The sequence below is a fragment of the Bos indicus x Bos taurus genome, chromosome 2 (assembly GCF_003369695.1).
Source record: "Bos indicus x Bos taurus breed Angus x Brahman F1 hybrid chromosome 2, Bos_hybrid_MaternalHap_v2.0, whole genome shotgun sequence".
In the NCBI taxonomy this organism is placed as follows: domain Eukaryota; kingdom Metazoa; phylum Chordata; class Mammalia; order Artiodactyla; family Bovidae; genus Bos; species Bos indicus x Bos taurus.
Window position 1 is genome coordinate 30,158,514 of NC_040077.1, and position 14,524 is coordinate 30,173,037.

Below are 14,524 nucleotides of genomic sequence, written 5' to 3' on the forward strand. Positions count from 1 at the left end.
ATTTTGTAGTTTTGCAACAATAATACTTTCATTTTTCAAGGTTCTATTTTAATTATTTATTAAGGATCAGTGTATCACTCTAAAAAAAAGACAAAAGGAATTATACCACATCTCAAGTAAAGTAAAAAGTGCCAACTTAATACACTAAAATATAGATAATTTTGCAAAAATAGTGTTTAGTTTATTTGAAATGATCTAATATTCTATTCTCAAACCAAAGAAATTCTATTTGGATACAGAGTTTTGGTCTTTGTTTAAAGAATTAGACACCTAAAATTTTATTTCTTAGTTATTGCATATTTCAGGCAACTGAAATTTAGTTTATTTAATAAATATTGACTAGCCATTTGGGGTCAAGTACCATGACAGGAGGCTCTAAATTAGTATTAAAAATTTGAGTAAATTTCATGATTAAATTACTTTTAAGTTACATTATTTATATAGAAATAAACTTTAGGCAAGTGAAAACACAAAGTATTAGCAAGACACCAAAAAAATCAATGTCAAAAAATCAACCTCAAAACAATGTGACTTAGTGCATTAATTTCTGAGGGTATCAATTATCATTAATTGAAAATACCAACCAACACAGGATAGAGATTGCTTGCCTTTTCTGATACAATCTAAGTTTTTACATTTTATTACTGGGCTTCCCTGGTGGCTCAGAGGGTAAGCATCTACCTGTAATGCAGAAGACCTGGGTTCAATCCCTGGGTCAGGAAGATCCCCTGGAGAAGGAAATGGCAACCCACTCCAGTACTCTTGCCTGGAAAATCCCATGGACAGAGAAGCCTGGTAGACTACAATCCATGGGATTGTAAAGAGTCAGACACGACTGAGCGATTGCTTGCCTTTTCTGATACCATCGCAGTTTTTACATTTTATTACTAGCCATTGGCAAATCTCTAAATTCAGCAGCAACTTAATAAAGGAAGGATGATCAATGACATTTTCTTGTACCTGGCTTTCTTCCTTTTGAAAATCAGTTTTTATTTAGGTTTTCTAACTACTTGAGGGATTAATAAATCACATGACATTTATTGTTTTTTATTTAACTAGCTTTAAATAACATCATGAAAGCTACTTTCTTTGTATCAAACTAAAAATATTTCCTTAAAATTTTAAGTGGTTTACTAAAAACATGTAAGCATTTATCTTCTGAATAATTATAAACAAAAACTGTTAATTGTTACAACATTTCAATTCAACTATGTGTGGAAGTGTTAGTCACTCACTCTTTTCTGACTCTTTGTAATCATGGACTGTAGCCTGCCAGGCTCCTCTGTCCACGGAATTCTCCAGGCAATACTGGAGTGGGTAGCTATTCCAGTCTCCAGGGGATCTTCCCAACCCAGGGCTAGAACCCAGGTCTCCTTCATTACAGGTAGATTCTTTGCCATCTGAGCCACCATACTTCAATAAAATAAAATTGTAATAAATTATAATTGTGTTATATAATACTACATATTGAATGGCAATAATTCTATCTTTATTCATTTATTTTTGTATGCTTTCAGGTTTCATTGGTCAGTTTAACAGCAAATGCCTTGGGTTACTCAGAACTTGGTGCCATCAAATCTCTCAGGACACTAAGAGCTCTGAGACCTCTAAGAGCCTTATCACGATTTGAAGGGATGAGGGTAAGAACCATGAAAGAACATGAAGTATTGTATATAGCCAAAATTAAACTAAATTTTAAAAAAGGAAAACTCATGCATGCAAAAGGAATGGCAAATCCTTGCAAAATTGCTACTTTATCTTTTTATCTGTTGCATATTTACTTCTAGGTGATATGCAAGAGAACTTAGGCCTCCTTTGAAATGATATAATATCATTTATCTGCTGTGCTCATTTATCAAAATGACTTTATTTCTTAATCCATTTTGGGAGTTTCCTTGCAAACCTGTACACAAAAAAGCAGATGCAATATTAAAGTACTATGTGTCGTGATGATGATGATAATAATCAACTAAAATAAATCCTACATCATGTGGTTCTCATTTGTGAGGGTCTAAACTGTGTTTAATGAGTTTTACTGAAAATAATATGAATCATGCCTAAATATAAAAGAAAAAAATTTATGTTGTCAAAATTTTGTCTGTACAATGCCAAAGTTAGCCTTATTTAAATGTTCAAGGGTAGATATTAAAAGTTAACTGAATTTCAAAGTTTTCAAAAAGTTATATTAATATAACCTCAACCTGTAACTGTATTAATCTTAATTTATATAAACAGTAATATCAACTTTAAGATTATATATAAGTGCTAAGTTGCTTTAGTCATGTCCAAATCTGTGTGACCTTATGGACTGCAGCCTACGAGACTCCTCTGCCCATGGGATTCTTCAGGCAAGAATACAGGAGTGGGTTGCCATTCCCTTCTCCAGGGGATCTTCTGAACCCAGGGATAGAACCCAGGTCCGCATTGCAGGTAGACTCTTTGCCATCTGAGCCACCAGTCTTATGAGATCCTCACATTTTTACTAAAATGTTACTGAAATTCTCTTCAGGATATGTGAAAATAAAGTTTATTTTCCACTTAAAATAGAGAAAAATATCATTTATATATATTCTACTTGAAAGGATTTTTTTGTTTTTTAAAAACATTTGATTGGAAGTCACATCTGAGACTCCCAGGGACGAGGGATCCTGGTGGGCTACTGTCTATGGGGTCGCACAGAGTCGGACACGACTGAAGCGACTTAGCAGCAGCAGCAGCAGCAGCACATTTGAAAAGGGGCTTCTCAGGTGGTGCTCCTGGTAAAGAACTCAACTGCCAATGCAGGAGACTTAAGACCTGGGTTCGATCCCTGGGTTGGGAAGACCCCCTGGAGAAGGGAGTGGTGACCCATCCACTATTCTTGCCTGGAGAATCCCCACGGACAGATGAGCCTGATGGGCTACAAGTCCATAGGGTCGCAAAGATTTGAGTATGACTGAAGCCACTTAGCATGCATGCACATTTGAAAAGTTTTCTGAAATCTGGACAGTTCTAAAGATTTGAGGCTCTTATAATTATTTCAGGTTTGACCTTTTATAAATTGATTAAATCCATGAATCCAAAGGCCAGACATTTTCATATTTAACACCTTACTTCCGAAACAATACTGGCCCTGTGGGCCTTTAATTTTTATAGAAAGGACCTTCTCTATAATTTTGATCAATAATGTTTTTTATGCTGTAGGGGAGGCCAGTTTTTGAAACTTGAAGTTTGAAAAACACAAACTCATTATAGATACTGATAGGAGATGAACTCATCATTTAAATTATCACATTTATGAATATATAGTTCTTGCCTCATAACGACAGCATGTATACAACCCTAAAATGGCTGATGGTTTCAACATGTATTTGGCATTGTAAAGACAAAGTAACCTGATTATTGATTCTATTTGTGTGTGTTTGTTTCTGGTGTTTGGAATTTTTGACTTTGTTAAAAATATAAACATATATGCTGGTAAGGATGGAAATAATAATGACGATTATAATTTAGAAGTGAGATTTGAATATATTCAGAAACTCTCATTTTATTCTTTTCCCTAGTAGCATAAAATCACAATGGCTATGTCAAAGCGTAAATCAGACTCATTTTATTTTCATTGTTTTCTCGCTTTTTCAAAGCATGTGCTTTAATGCAATATTACCAAGTAAAGCATGTTGTATAGTGCTTGATAAGAAGTTAGAAAGTGAGAAATAAATTATCATCACTTTGCCCTTTATGTTTTGCATGTTTTATGCACATTTCTGGCTGACAGCTTTGAAACATTTATTGTATTTCAAATTTCCAGTCCAAATTTTTCAACTTGTAAAATTGAACTGAGTGAATTGATGTCATGAATAACTTGAGTAAAATACATTTTGTATTTTCAGTTTCCTTATCTAGGAAATCTTAAATATCTTCTTTTTTTTTCAAAAGAACTCAAGTCTTGATTGATAGGGAAACAGACAGAGAGCATCATATACAAAAAGTAACACCAATTGTTCTGTCATATCAGATTTCTAACTAATAACAAACTATATATTTCTATTTTGTATAGGATAATCTTGCTCCAACTTGGATGGGGTGGAGCGCTGGTTCCGCCCCTCAGCCCTTTATTATGGGTACTGTATTACCCCTTTTGCTTCCTTTCATCCTTTCACTGTGACTTTGTGTAGTGGGATGAGGGAGGGGTTGGGAAGGGTACCATTGTACCACAGTAAAAAAATACAATATTTACATTCTAATCCCCTATTTTCAATTGCCTTAACTTTTCTTTTGAGAAAAATACCTTTTGTGAATTTACCCTCTGTGGATTTGAAGCCCAGCTGTTGATATCCTTATTAAGTTTCACTGAATCTAATTAGATGTGTGTATATCGAGTTATCCATTTATGGGGAGATTATCTATCTGATTGGTTATGGGGGGGGGGACCCTGGTTCAGAATGGTTGAATAAAATTTTTAACTTGTCAAGTTGAATGATGCTCTTTGGGTCATTTAAAAGGACCTTGCTATTTTCTACATTGGTCTGAGTCCTAAAAATTAATATCAAGTTACCAACAGTGGCTTCTTGCCTTGTTGATCTGTGTGAGCAGATTCTGGAGTGTAAAAATCCCAGGTTTCATAGACTGGAATTGATTGTGTGATCATTCTCATGTTTTATTAAGTGTAAGTTTATAGGGGTTATTTTCCAAATGCAAAAAAACAAAAACATATTAAGATAGAGTTGACTGAGCAAATGTGATTTGTGTTTTAAATAGGAAAAGTAAATTTGAAAGGATCCACTTATTTGAATTATACAGACAAGAACACCCACCTAGAAATAAAATATCATGTGTATTAAGATAGTATTTAATGCATAGACTGACTTCATAGAATACATCACTCCCAGCTAACCTCTTAGTGTCTGAGAAGACAGCACAGTGAACGCCTAGATAAAAATGCATCTGCTACCACTGTGCTGTGCTCAGTGGTATATGGCTCTTTGCGAGCCCGTGGACTGTAGCTCACTAGTCTCCTCTGTCCATGGGATTTCCCAGGCAAGAATACTGGCGTGGGTTGTCATTTCCTCTTCCAGGGAATCTTCCCCACCCAGGGATCAAACCCACATCTCCTGTTTCTCCTGCATTAGCAGGCAGGTTCTTAACCAGTGAGCTACCTGGGAAGCCCCACATTTTGTTGATTCTTAAAGTTTGGGATAATGTGCAAGGATGGTAGTTATTTCTGAAGGAGAGAAAAAGTTAGAATTTTTGTTTGGATAATTGATATATCTTATCTCTCAATAATAATTACCTTAAGTAAATCCCACAACACAAGTGAAGACATTAGGTTTTTAAAAGATTTTATACTTTCCTTCATACTTTAAAAGGGGTGACTTCTACTTTGCCTACTTTTGATTTTTATTCACAGTCTTTTCAGTATTTTGATTCAAGAAGCAGTAGAATCCATGAGTAGTATTGATTTGAAGTTCAAAGGCAATTTATTTAGGCAAGAGGACATTTCTGCATGTATCAAAATTCCCAACATTAATTTGCATTTTTAATTGTCAATTTCTCGCTTTGTGTTGATTTACTTAAAAAGGAGATAACGAACCAGAGACAGTTTCTATAACAGTGTGTTGTGCTAAAATACAGAAATTCTATAGGATGATGCTGTGCAAAATGGTTGTGAGGAGAAGCACCTCTGGTGTTAATTCGTTAAGATAGTTCCTTTCTTCTACACCTCTTTGATGCAGCCTGAAACCTCAATCTATTCTTTCCAGTTGATTAGTCCAGTTCTGCCTAGTGTCTTCACCACCTGGAAACAAATTACTGCAGTTCCCTGGAGCCAGAAAGGAGTTAACACACCTCTCTCTGTGCTGAACCAAGAGAGGGCTTGGGGCTCTTGGGATGTGAGTCCTTTCTCACATCCTTCATTGTCTAATTTAATGAAATTTTAAGAATAGATGGATCTCTGTAGAGTAAGTCCTTTTATCTTATAAAAACAAACCATTTCTCTGTACCAAATGTATGCAAACATTGTAAATGTATCTTGAAACATGCTACTGCAGAGCACTTGCTTGTGTCCTGTATTACATAGAGTTAATTTGAATGCAAATCTAATCCCCAGTTTCAAAGGAGACCCCTCAGACTTATTAGCTAACCCCACATCTTTTGTGTACAGTTCTTTATTCTCATTCCTATATCTAGAAATAACATTTAAAATTTGTTTTGATCAATAAATACTAAGCTAACCTTTACTTCATTCATTCAATCACCATTTTTATAGTCCTATATTCAAAGTACTCAAAGCCTTGGAGAATTCACAAATATATTTTTTTATCTGAAGTAAAGAAAAAGCCTACCATCTGTCAAAATTACGGGAATGCAATTAACTCTAGTGCAGAGCAGTCTGGGTAGCAGATAAGTAGGAGCGACTCTAGGGACAATCAGTGAAGTGGGGTGGAAGAAGCACTGGATGCCACTCATAGTCTACATTCTGAACCAAAGCTGGCTTAGCTCATTTTTCTCATTTGCCAAATGAGAATGCAGTAGTAAAGTATCTCTATAGTCCTGTCCAGTACTAGAATTCTGATTTTTGAATTCAAAAGAGGAAACATCTCTATCTTGGAGGCTAAACTGAGCGGAAGTGAGGCTGCATGCCAAAAGTACTGCTTGAAATACAGCTAGTGAGAAGAAAAGTGTTTCAGAAGGGGAGGAATTGGACAAGGAATTTCAGAGGAAATGGTGTCTCAATTCTCTGGTAGTGTTATTCGCATATGGTGACTACATTAGTTGGATTGGCATGAAGGCTAGGTAGCTAGTGAAGTTAAAACTAGACATGTAGATTGAGGAGTGATTTGAACATCAAGGTAAGGCAAATACGTGATAATCAGTGGAAAGTCATTAAATAACGTTAAATGAGAATTGAAGAAAATTAATTCATCTTACATGAATTAAAAGAAAGAGACAACTGGAAGACAGTAGTACAAATTGGTAGTAACAGATGTCAGAACTAGATGGCGATCATGAAGATGGAGAAGTGAGAAAGGTTTTGAAGAACAATGTGAGACCTGCAGATGCATATGAAAAGAATTCAAGAAATAGGTATAGGTAATCAGTGCTCTGCTCATGGCCTATGCTGGGTGTTATAGGTTTTAAAATAAAAGCTTGTTTTAATGTGTGCTTTGTGTATACACAGTAGGAGCAGCTTTTTAATCTGGATGGTAGGCAAAGTATTTGGAAAAGGAGAGGAATAAAAACTTGATTTCAGCTTTCAAATCTTGAATCCAAAGAAATCTAAGTGTATCCACACATTTAAAGTGAAGTATAAAATAAAGACTTATTCATTCAATTGTATTAATACAGATGGCCCCATGAGATAAGGTGAGGGGCCATGTGTCAGCTTGGTAGGCTTGCATAGCTCACATCATCTGGATCTGCCTAGATAACTCAGCTGACTTCATTGTTTCATTCTCATTCCCTTCTTTGTCATTAATGGTTTTTATTTCCTTTGGCCCACTTATCACACTGTATTGTAATTCCAGAAGGCCTAGAGTTCTTGATAGACTTTAAACACAGCTCAGAAGCATAAGGAATTGCCTCATCTATTCTTGTTTTCAGACAGTCAAAAAATTTTTTCTGAAAACACATTGGTATCAAATGGCAGGTAGAAGATATTTTGATGCCTGTTGTTTCTTTTAGATCAAGTTGACAAGAATGATAGAAGTACACAGGTAGAATTCAATTTAGCTGTGAATGTTCAAGTCTGAGGCATCATCTGCTACTTAGGAGCATATTAGGGCCTGTCTTTCTCTCTTAGCTATTCATGTGTATCTCCAAAGGGAACTATAGAGAAGGAAGCAAAGACAGTCATCCCTACAGTGTTGCTAAATAAAACAGATTTTTAACGTATGGTCCAGGAATAAAGATAAAAAGGGCAAAAATGCTTCCATTAAAAAAAAAAAAAGTAGATAATTATTTAGCACAGAACTTGATGTAATCACATCAGATTTGGGCACTATCACCCCAAATATGGCATCTCTCCTTTTCTTATTTTCCTAAGAAACTGATTTCTACTATGTTTCATTTAAAATAAGTTTATCAAATTAAACTCAGTAAATGAAACAACTGATATGACTGGAGCTTGAAATAAGCTATGTGATGATCTAATGAAATACATGATGCTAAATTGTCTTGCTTCTTATGCCAAAATTATTATTAGTCATAGTGATGCATGAATAATTAAGGACAAAATTATTTAGGTATTTAATAATATTTTTATATTTATACACCTGAATTTTTTTAGTTTATTAAAATATATCAGTCAATCAAATCAACTCTTGCCCCAATATTTTAGTTTCATTCTTTAATATATTGCTTTGTTTAATGAGTTAATCTTCTCTGGTAGGATTTCTTACTTCTCTTTTTCTAATAAACAAATTTTATGGCTTCATCTGGCAGCAAATTCCTCTGCTTTTGTTTTCCCTTTAAACTTTTAGTACTTTCTCCTCTCTTTTAAAAAACTTTTAATCTTTGTTATATTATCTATATTCATTTCTCTAAATGTATGCTTATGAAAGAATATATTTCATTTTAAGACTTTATTTTGCTTTTAAATATCTTAGAATAGTCTTGATATTTTAAAAAAATAGAATCACTAAATATTACTAGGGGGATAATGTTTTTTCTTTTAACCAACAAGAATTCTGACTTTTCTTTTTTTCCATTTGTGTATTAGGTGGTTGTGAATGCCCTTTTAGGAGCAATTCCATCCATCATGAATGTACTTCTGGTTTGTCTTATATTCTGGCTAATTTTCAGCATCATGGGCGTAAATTTGTTTGCTGGCAAATTCTACCACTGTGTTAACACCACAACTGGTGACATGTTTGACATCAGCGAAGTGAATAATCATTCAGATTGCCTAATACTAATAGAAAGAAATGAGACTGCCCGATGGAAAAATGTGAAAGTAAACTTTGATAATGTAGGATTTGGGTATCTCTCTTTGCTTCAAGTTGTAAGTGAACACTCTTTTCTCTGAAATGTGTTTATTGTCTAGAATAATAACAAAGTGATGACATACAGCTGTTGTGTAGTACTAAGAAGAAAATTTATATATCCTTTTTTCTAATTTTGATTTATTAGTACGTTTATGAGCCCAGATGGGTGGAAGTGTCAGTATATTTAAACAGTGCAGACACAGTTTCTCATATGAACAAATTGATGACTAAATCAACAAATTTGCTAATATTTTTCCTATTGCAATTGGAAAGCTTGGTTCACTGATGGATCACCCCCTCCCCTCAAACACACACCCTAAACACACCTGACTGGATTGTAACAAATTGGTGAGAATTAATTGCTACTGAGTTATATCATTTGGATTGAAGATTGGGGAATGATATTTAGGCTTTAGGATTAGCTCCTCATAGTGAAATGGAATAATACCAGATAGCACTCAGAAACAGAAATGAAACACAAGCAGCTGTTATCCCATCGCAAATGGCCTTTAGTACAATTATAGAAGTCTTTTTTTCCTCTAAATATTAATGTTTTCACTACTGGGTCTCTAAGACTGAAAAACCATTCACAATGTATAAAAATATAAAAGATGGTAGCCTCTTGAACATTTTCATTTGATGCAGCTTCTGACTGCAGCTGCATCACAAAGCAGTGGATAAAAAGAGTCCAGAGTATTTGAAAAACATTGTAAAAATACTGTTCTATTTTGGCCAGTGAAAACTCATATTTAAAAAAAAAAAAAACCTGCATAAATTTGTTCCTGTAGTTCTATAGTCCTTAGGGCAGAAATCTATTTTATTTCACCAGGGTTGTGTTTCCAACTGTTCAACCAGGAGATTAAGCAAGCAAACAAGCTTGTGCTGATCAAAATCCTCCTGCATCTCTTTCAGAGTACTATGGCTCTTTTGCAAGTTCTCTCTACCTTCTTGTTAGAAATTCTTACTTCTCTTGTAGATGTTTCTGATTTATTCTAAATGTTCATGGAATTAAAATAGAGATTTTTAATATTTGGACAAGTATGATTTCTTCGAATATTATAGTAGACACATGATGGTATTTCCTTGGGCACTTACCCTAACCCTTAACTGATAACCACACTTGTAAATATCACTAATATATATCACTTCCTCCATAAAATTGAGAAAGAAAAATTGAAAATTTCAAGCAATCCCTTAAAATGCTAGGGTAAAGATGCTGCACAAAGCCAGTAAATAAATTCTGCTACCAGAGTACTGATTTACACTTGGCTATATATACAGAATCATCTCTCTGTTGGTTAGCAATTCATTGAAATGGTTCCTTGAATCACCTTTTACTGCTTTTGTACCTAGTATATAATGAACTTGTTCTGTCATTGACCTCAGCCATTGACACATTCAAAATTTCCCTCTTTGATAGACAAATAAGTTCTATTTTCTAGCTAAGAGTCTTTACTTTTTCTTCATTGCCATCGCAAGCACCCATACTTGACTTTCTTCCCATGACATCTACCACTTCATAAGTGTTAGTGTTACAAAAACAAAGATGTGTTAAGATACAGATGCTAAAAGCTTTTTGATAGACTTTCTGACTAAGGAATAATCCTCTCAGGTCCATAGTGTTCAAAACTCATATTCTAGAACAAGTATCAAGTTACTATAAATTATTACACTTGGAATACCAAGTGTCTACTGTACTATTTTCACTTTTCTTACCCAAATTAACTCACTCTCATCAAAAGTTGCAGAAAAGAAAGTGGAAGATAGGATTATTTCTGATGTTACGCTTCAAAATTCTTAAAATGTTAGCTGCAACTGACTTTTGGATACCTGTATGATCTTTAGAGTGTTACAATCAAGAGAAATTGTAAGCTTTCAGTCACTTTGATCACCCTGTAGATAGGTGTTAGTGGATGATCATCAGGTCTAAGATGTAGTTGTTTTGCTGCTATGAACATTACTAAATGTGTTGGCATTTGTAAGACTTTCTAAAAGTATTCCACCAAATCTTGATAGCACTTTAAACTGCATGATTCCATTAACTAAAGAACTGAAAAGTATTTGTCAGTTGGTTGTCAAGCAGGAGGATATATCAAAGGACCATTCTATTCATTATATGGTGTAGAAATGAAGAGACTTACTGAGATATTGTTGGTCCAAAATCCATGTAAAATTTGTTTTGAGATATATTTTTAAAATGTTCCTTTTAAAGAAATGTATCAGTAAGGATATTTATTAAATATTGGGTCTGAATTACTTTTACCCCAAAATAAAACATGTATGTCCTTTTTAATAGGCCACATTTAAGGGATGGATGGATATAATGTATGCAGCAGTTGATTCCAGAAATGTAAGTATTCTTTACATTCTAAGTCTTTTCACAATTTTGATTAGACATTAAAAATAATTTAACGGAGCATAGCAGCTAAATGGAATGATTTTACAATGATTTTTTAAAAAGAAAAAGTATGATTCAAGACTCAAGTATAGCAGTAGTATGCACGCATATAGCAGTGTTTATCAGAAATCTTACTAAGATATATCAAAACAGAAGTGCAACGAAAGTAACACAGTCATATATTTAACAACTAACAAATATCCTTCTATTGACTATTTTTCTATTTTGTTTCCTTTCAATCTATCAATTACATACTCATTAATAATTTTGGCATGATAAAACAAATGTGAAGAAATATATGATTGCTATCCGTAGTTTACCCTCCATATTGGACAAGTAAAGGATGTTGTCTAGGCAGTGTAAGATTTCTGTAACAGTCACTTTAAAATCCATTCCTTTATGTGATGATACACTGTGCTCAGTCACTTCAGTCGTGTCTGACTCTTTGTGACCCTATGGACTGTAGCCCACCAGGCTCCTCTGTCCATGGGATTCTCCAGGCAAGAATATTGGAGTGGTTGCCCTTCTCTTCTCCAGGGGATCTTCCTGACCCAGGAAATGAATCTGTGTCTCCTGTGTTGTAGGCGGATTCTTTACCACTGAGCCATCTCGGAAGTGCCCTTTATATGATCCATACATTTACTGGAGCCTTTACAGACTGTTATCATTTCTATGATCAACAGTTTCCTTTAAGTTTCTATCACCTAAGACCTACTTTTTTGATTTTTCCTACTACAGCCTTTTTTAGACTTCAAGAAGAACTAAAATCCATGCTCATTCCAAATCTGCTCTTCAAATTTTGTACAATTTAGTATTTTCCCTTTATCTTTCCATTCTTAGGTCCCATCTGTTTAGCCTATAAACATGATGGATGACCTTTGCCCCCATAATCTTTAAACTGACCTAAGAAGCTCCCTTTTATCTTTCCTGATATACATTTTCCATAAATGATTCTAGTTTTGTGTTGAGTACCTTCCTGATATCCTCCAGAGTTATTTTACTTTGTTATTTTGTTTTGTGTGTTTGGTTGGTTTTTAACTCTAATATCTTTAGGAGGACGTGAATATATTAGGGCATTGTCTTATAGTGACTGATTTATGTCTTTGTTACATGCTAAGTAAAAGCTCAAATGCTTATTTCTCATGAGTACACTCTAGAGATTAAATTACTGGTTGAGGATTTAGCAGATGGCATGTCCAGTTGGATGCTAAGTCCCCTTCAGTTGGTCTGAGTCTTCGCAATCCTATGGACTGTAGCCCACCAGTCTCCTCTGTCCATGGGATTTTCCAGGCAAGAATACTGGAGTGGGTTGCCATGACCTTCTCAAGGGGATATTCCCAACCCAGGGATAGAACCCAAGTCTTTAATGTCTCCAGCATTGGCAGGCAGGTTCCTTACCACTAGTGCCAGTTAATGTCTACTTAATCTGAAAAATTCAGTGACTGTTACACTGTTATAGGCAGTGTCAAACTGCCTATTTATTTAGATGTCAAACATCTAAATAAATAAATAACTAAATTGTTTGCTAAATAAATTCACACATCAGGAATGATTATTTCTAAATATAATCTATACATATTTACTGATGTAAAATGTTTTCACTAGTAATTTTTAAATTATAAAAATGTAATATGTTAAAAATTGCCAAATTTAGTATACTACTGTTCAAATGGCAACATATTGGTTGTATTTGTAGTTAGAAAAAAAAAAATTTCTAAATCATTTTATGGTATTTTTTTACATAACACCTCCTTTTTTACTTAAAAAATTATCCTAAAGGCTAATTTCAGAGATTATTTTTAGAAGTAGCTGATTTATAAGAAATAAAAGTACTGTTTAAGTATTACTAAAAATTTTATTATCTATTCTCATGAAAAAGCAACAATTACTTCCAGCATCAAATGTATTATAATGTCTAAAAAGTATTCTCCTTTGGTAGGTGGAACTCCAGCCTAAGTATGAGGAAAGTCTATACATGTATCTTTACTTTGTTATTTTCATCATCTTTGGGTCCTTCTTCACCTTGAACCTGTTTATTGGTGTCATCATAGATAATTTCAACCAGCAAAAAAAGAAGATAAGTATTTCTAATATTTTCTCTCCCACCAAGATAATAAATCATTTGGAGGGCTTTCAATACCAAATGAGTACTTTAACTCAGAAACCAAATGGGATTATATATTACAATCTATTTTTTGCATGCTTCCTCTCTGCCATTCACTGCCCATGTCTTTGCCAAGAATGACTGTGTTCCTTATTTCTGTGCATAGGCTCACAAAATCTCCTCTTTAAATAAAAACAAACAAACTTCAGGGACCACATTTTCTCTTTTGAAAAAAAAAATAACTAAAAAAGAACTGGAAGAGAACCCAGACATATACCTCTTTCCCAGACTCAGCTTATTGTTTATCCCTATGACATCTCCCCTTAAAATATATTGTCCAACAAAAACCTTTAGAATGCAACAAATTATACATGAGATGTAAGCTTCTTCTGGTGCTTCTTTTCACACTTTAAAATTCTTTATTGGCTCCATTTATATATTCCCACTTCATTCTCCCTGATATTAATTATAAGCTATCAGTTCTAGCTTTGAATTGAAAGTTCTTTATTAATTAGTATCATTTATAAAGCCCACTTATTATCTAATTATATATGTACATTATCATAAAATAGAAAGTAAAGAAATATCTTTACTCAGGAATAACCATTATTCACATTTTATGTTTTGCTGTATAAACTTTTTCTACACACATTCTTATTACTGAAATTATTTTATCTATAATTATAAATTATTTTTGACTTAACATATATATTTCCCTTTTAAATCCTTCATATATACATTATCATAATTTACTTAACCATTTCCAAGTAGACTGATGATATAGGTTATTTTTAACCTTTAAGGATTAAATAGTGCCTGGTCAAAACTCTTTGTGCCAAAAAAACTGGAGCCTTTAATGATTTCTTTAAGATAAATTTCCAGAGTAAAGTGTTTTGCTTTCCTACTCATAGTACCAATATGGCTGTGCTCAGGTCACCACTGATACACTAGCATCAAGCATTCTCTCTGTTTTTTGATACTTGGTATTTGATATATGAAAATTGTATTTAATTTTCATTTTCATGTCTTTTATTATTAGTAGGTTTGAATATGCTTTCAAGG

General features: G+C 33.8%; 1 protein-coding gene across 6 annotated transcripts in view; it reads left to right on the plus strand.

The window, feature by feature from the left end:
* The window catches only part of LOC113903082 (sodium channel protein type 1 subunit alpha), a 183,001-nt gene that overhangs the window by 160,625 nt on the left and 7,852 nt on the right, over nt 1–14,524 (plus strand). For 5 of the 6 annotated variants that reach the window (XM_027558726.1, XM_027558708.1, XM_027558736.1 and 2 more), the window contains exons 21-24: nt 1,518–1,640; nt 8,696–8,977; nt 11,257–11,310; nt 13,298–13,435. In XM_027558726.1, the coding sequence (XP_027414527.1) occupies nt 1,518–1,640; nt 8,696–8,977; nt 11,257–11,310; nt 13,298–13,435 (597 nt within the window). The remainder of the gene's footprint in view (nt 1–1,517; nt 1,641–8,695; nt 8,978–11,256; nt 11,311–13,297; nt 13,436–14,524) is intronic. The other variant, XM_027558754.1, reaches the window with a different exon arrangement.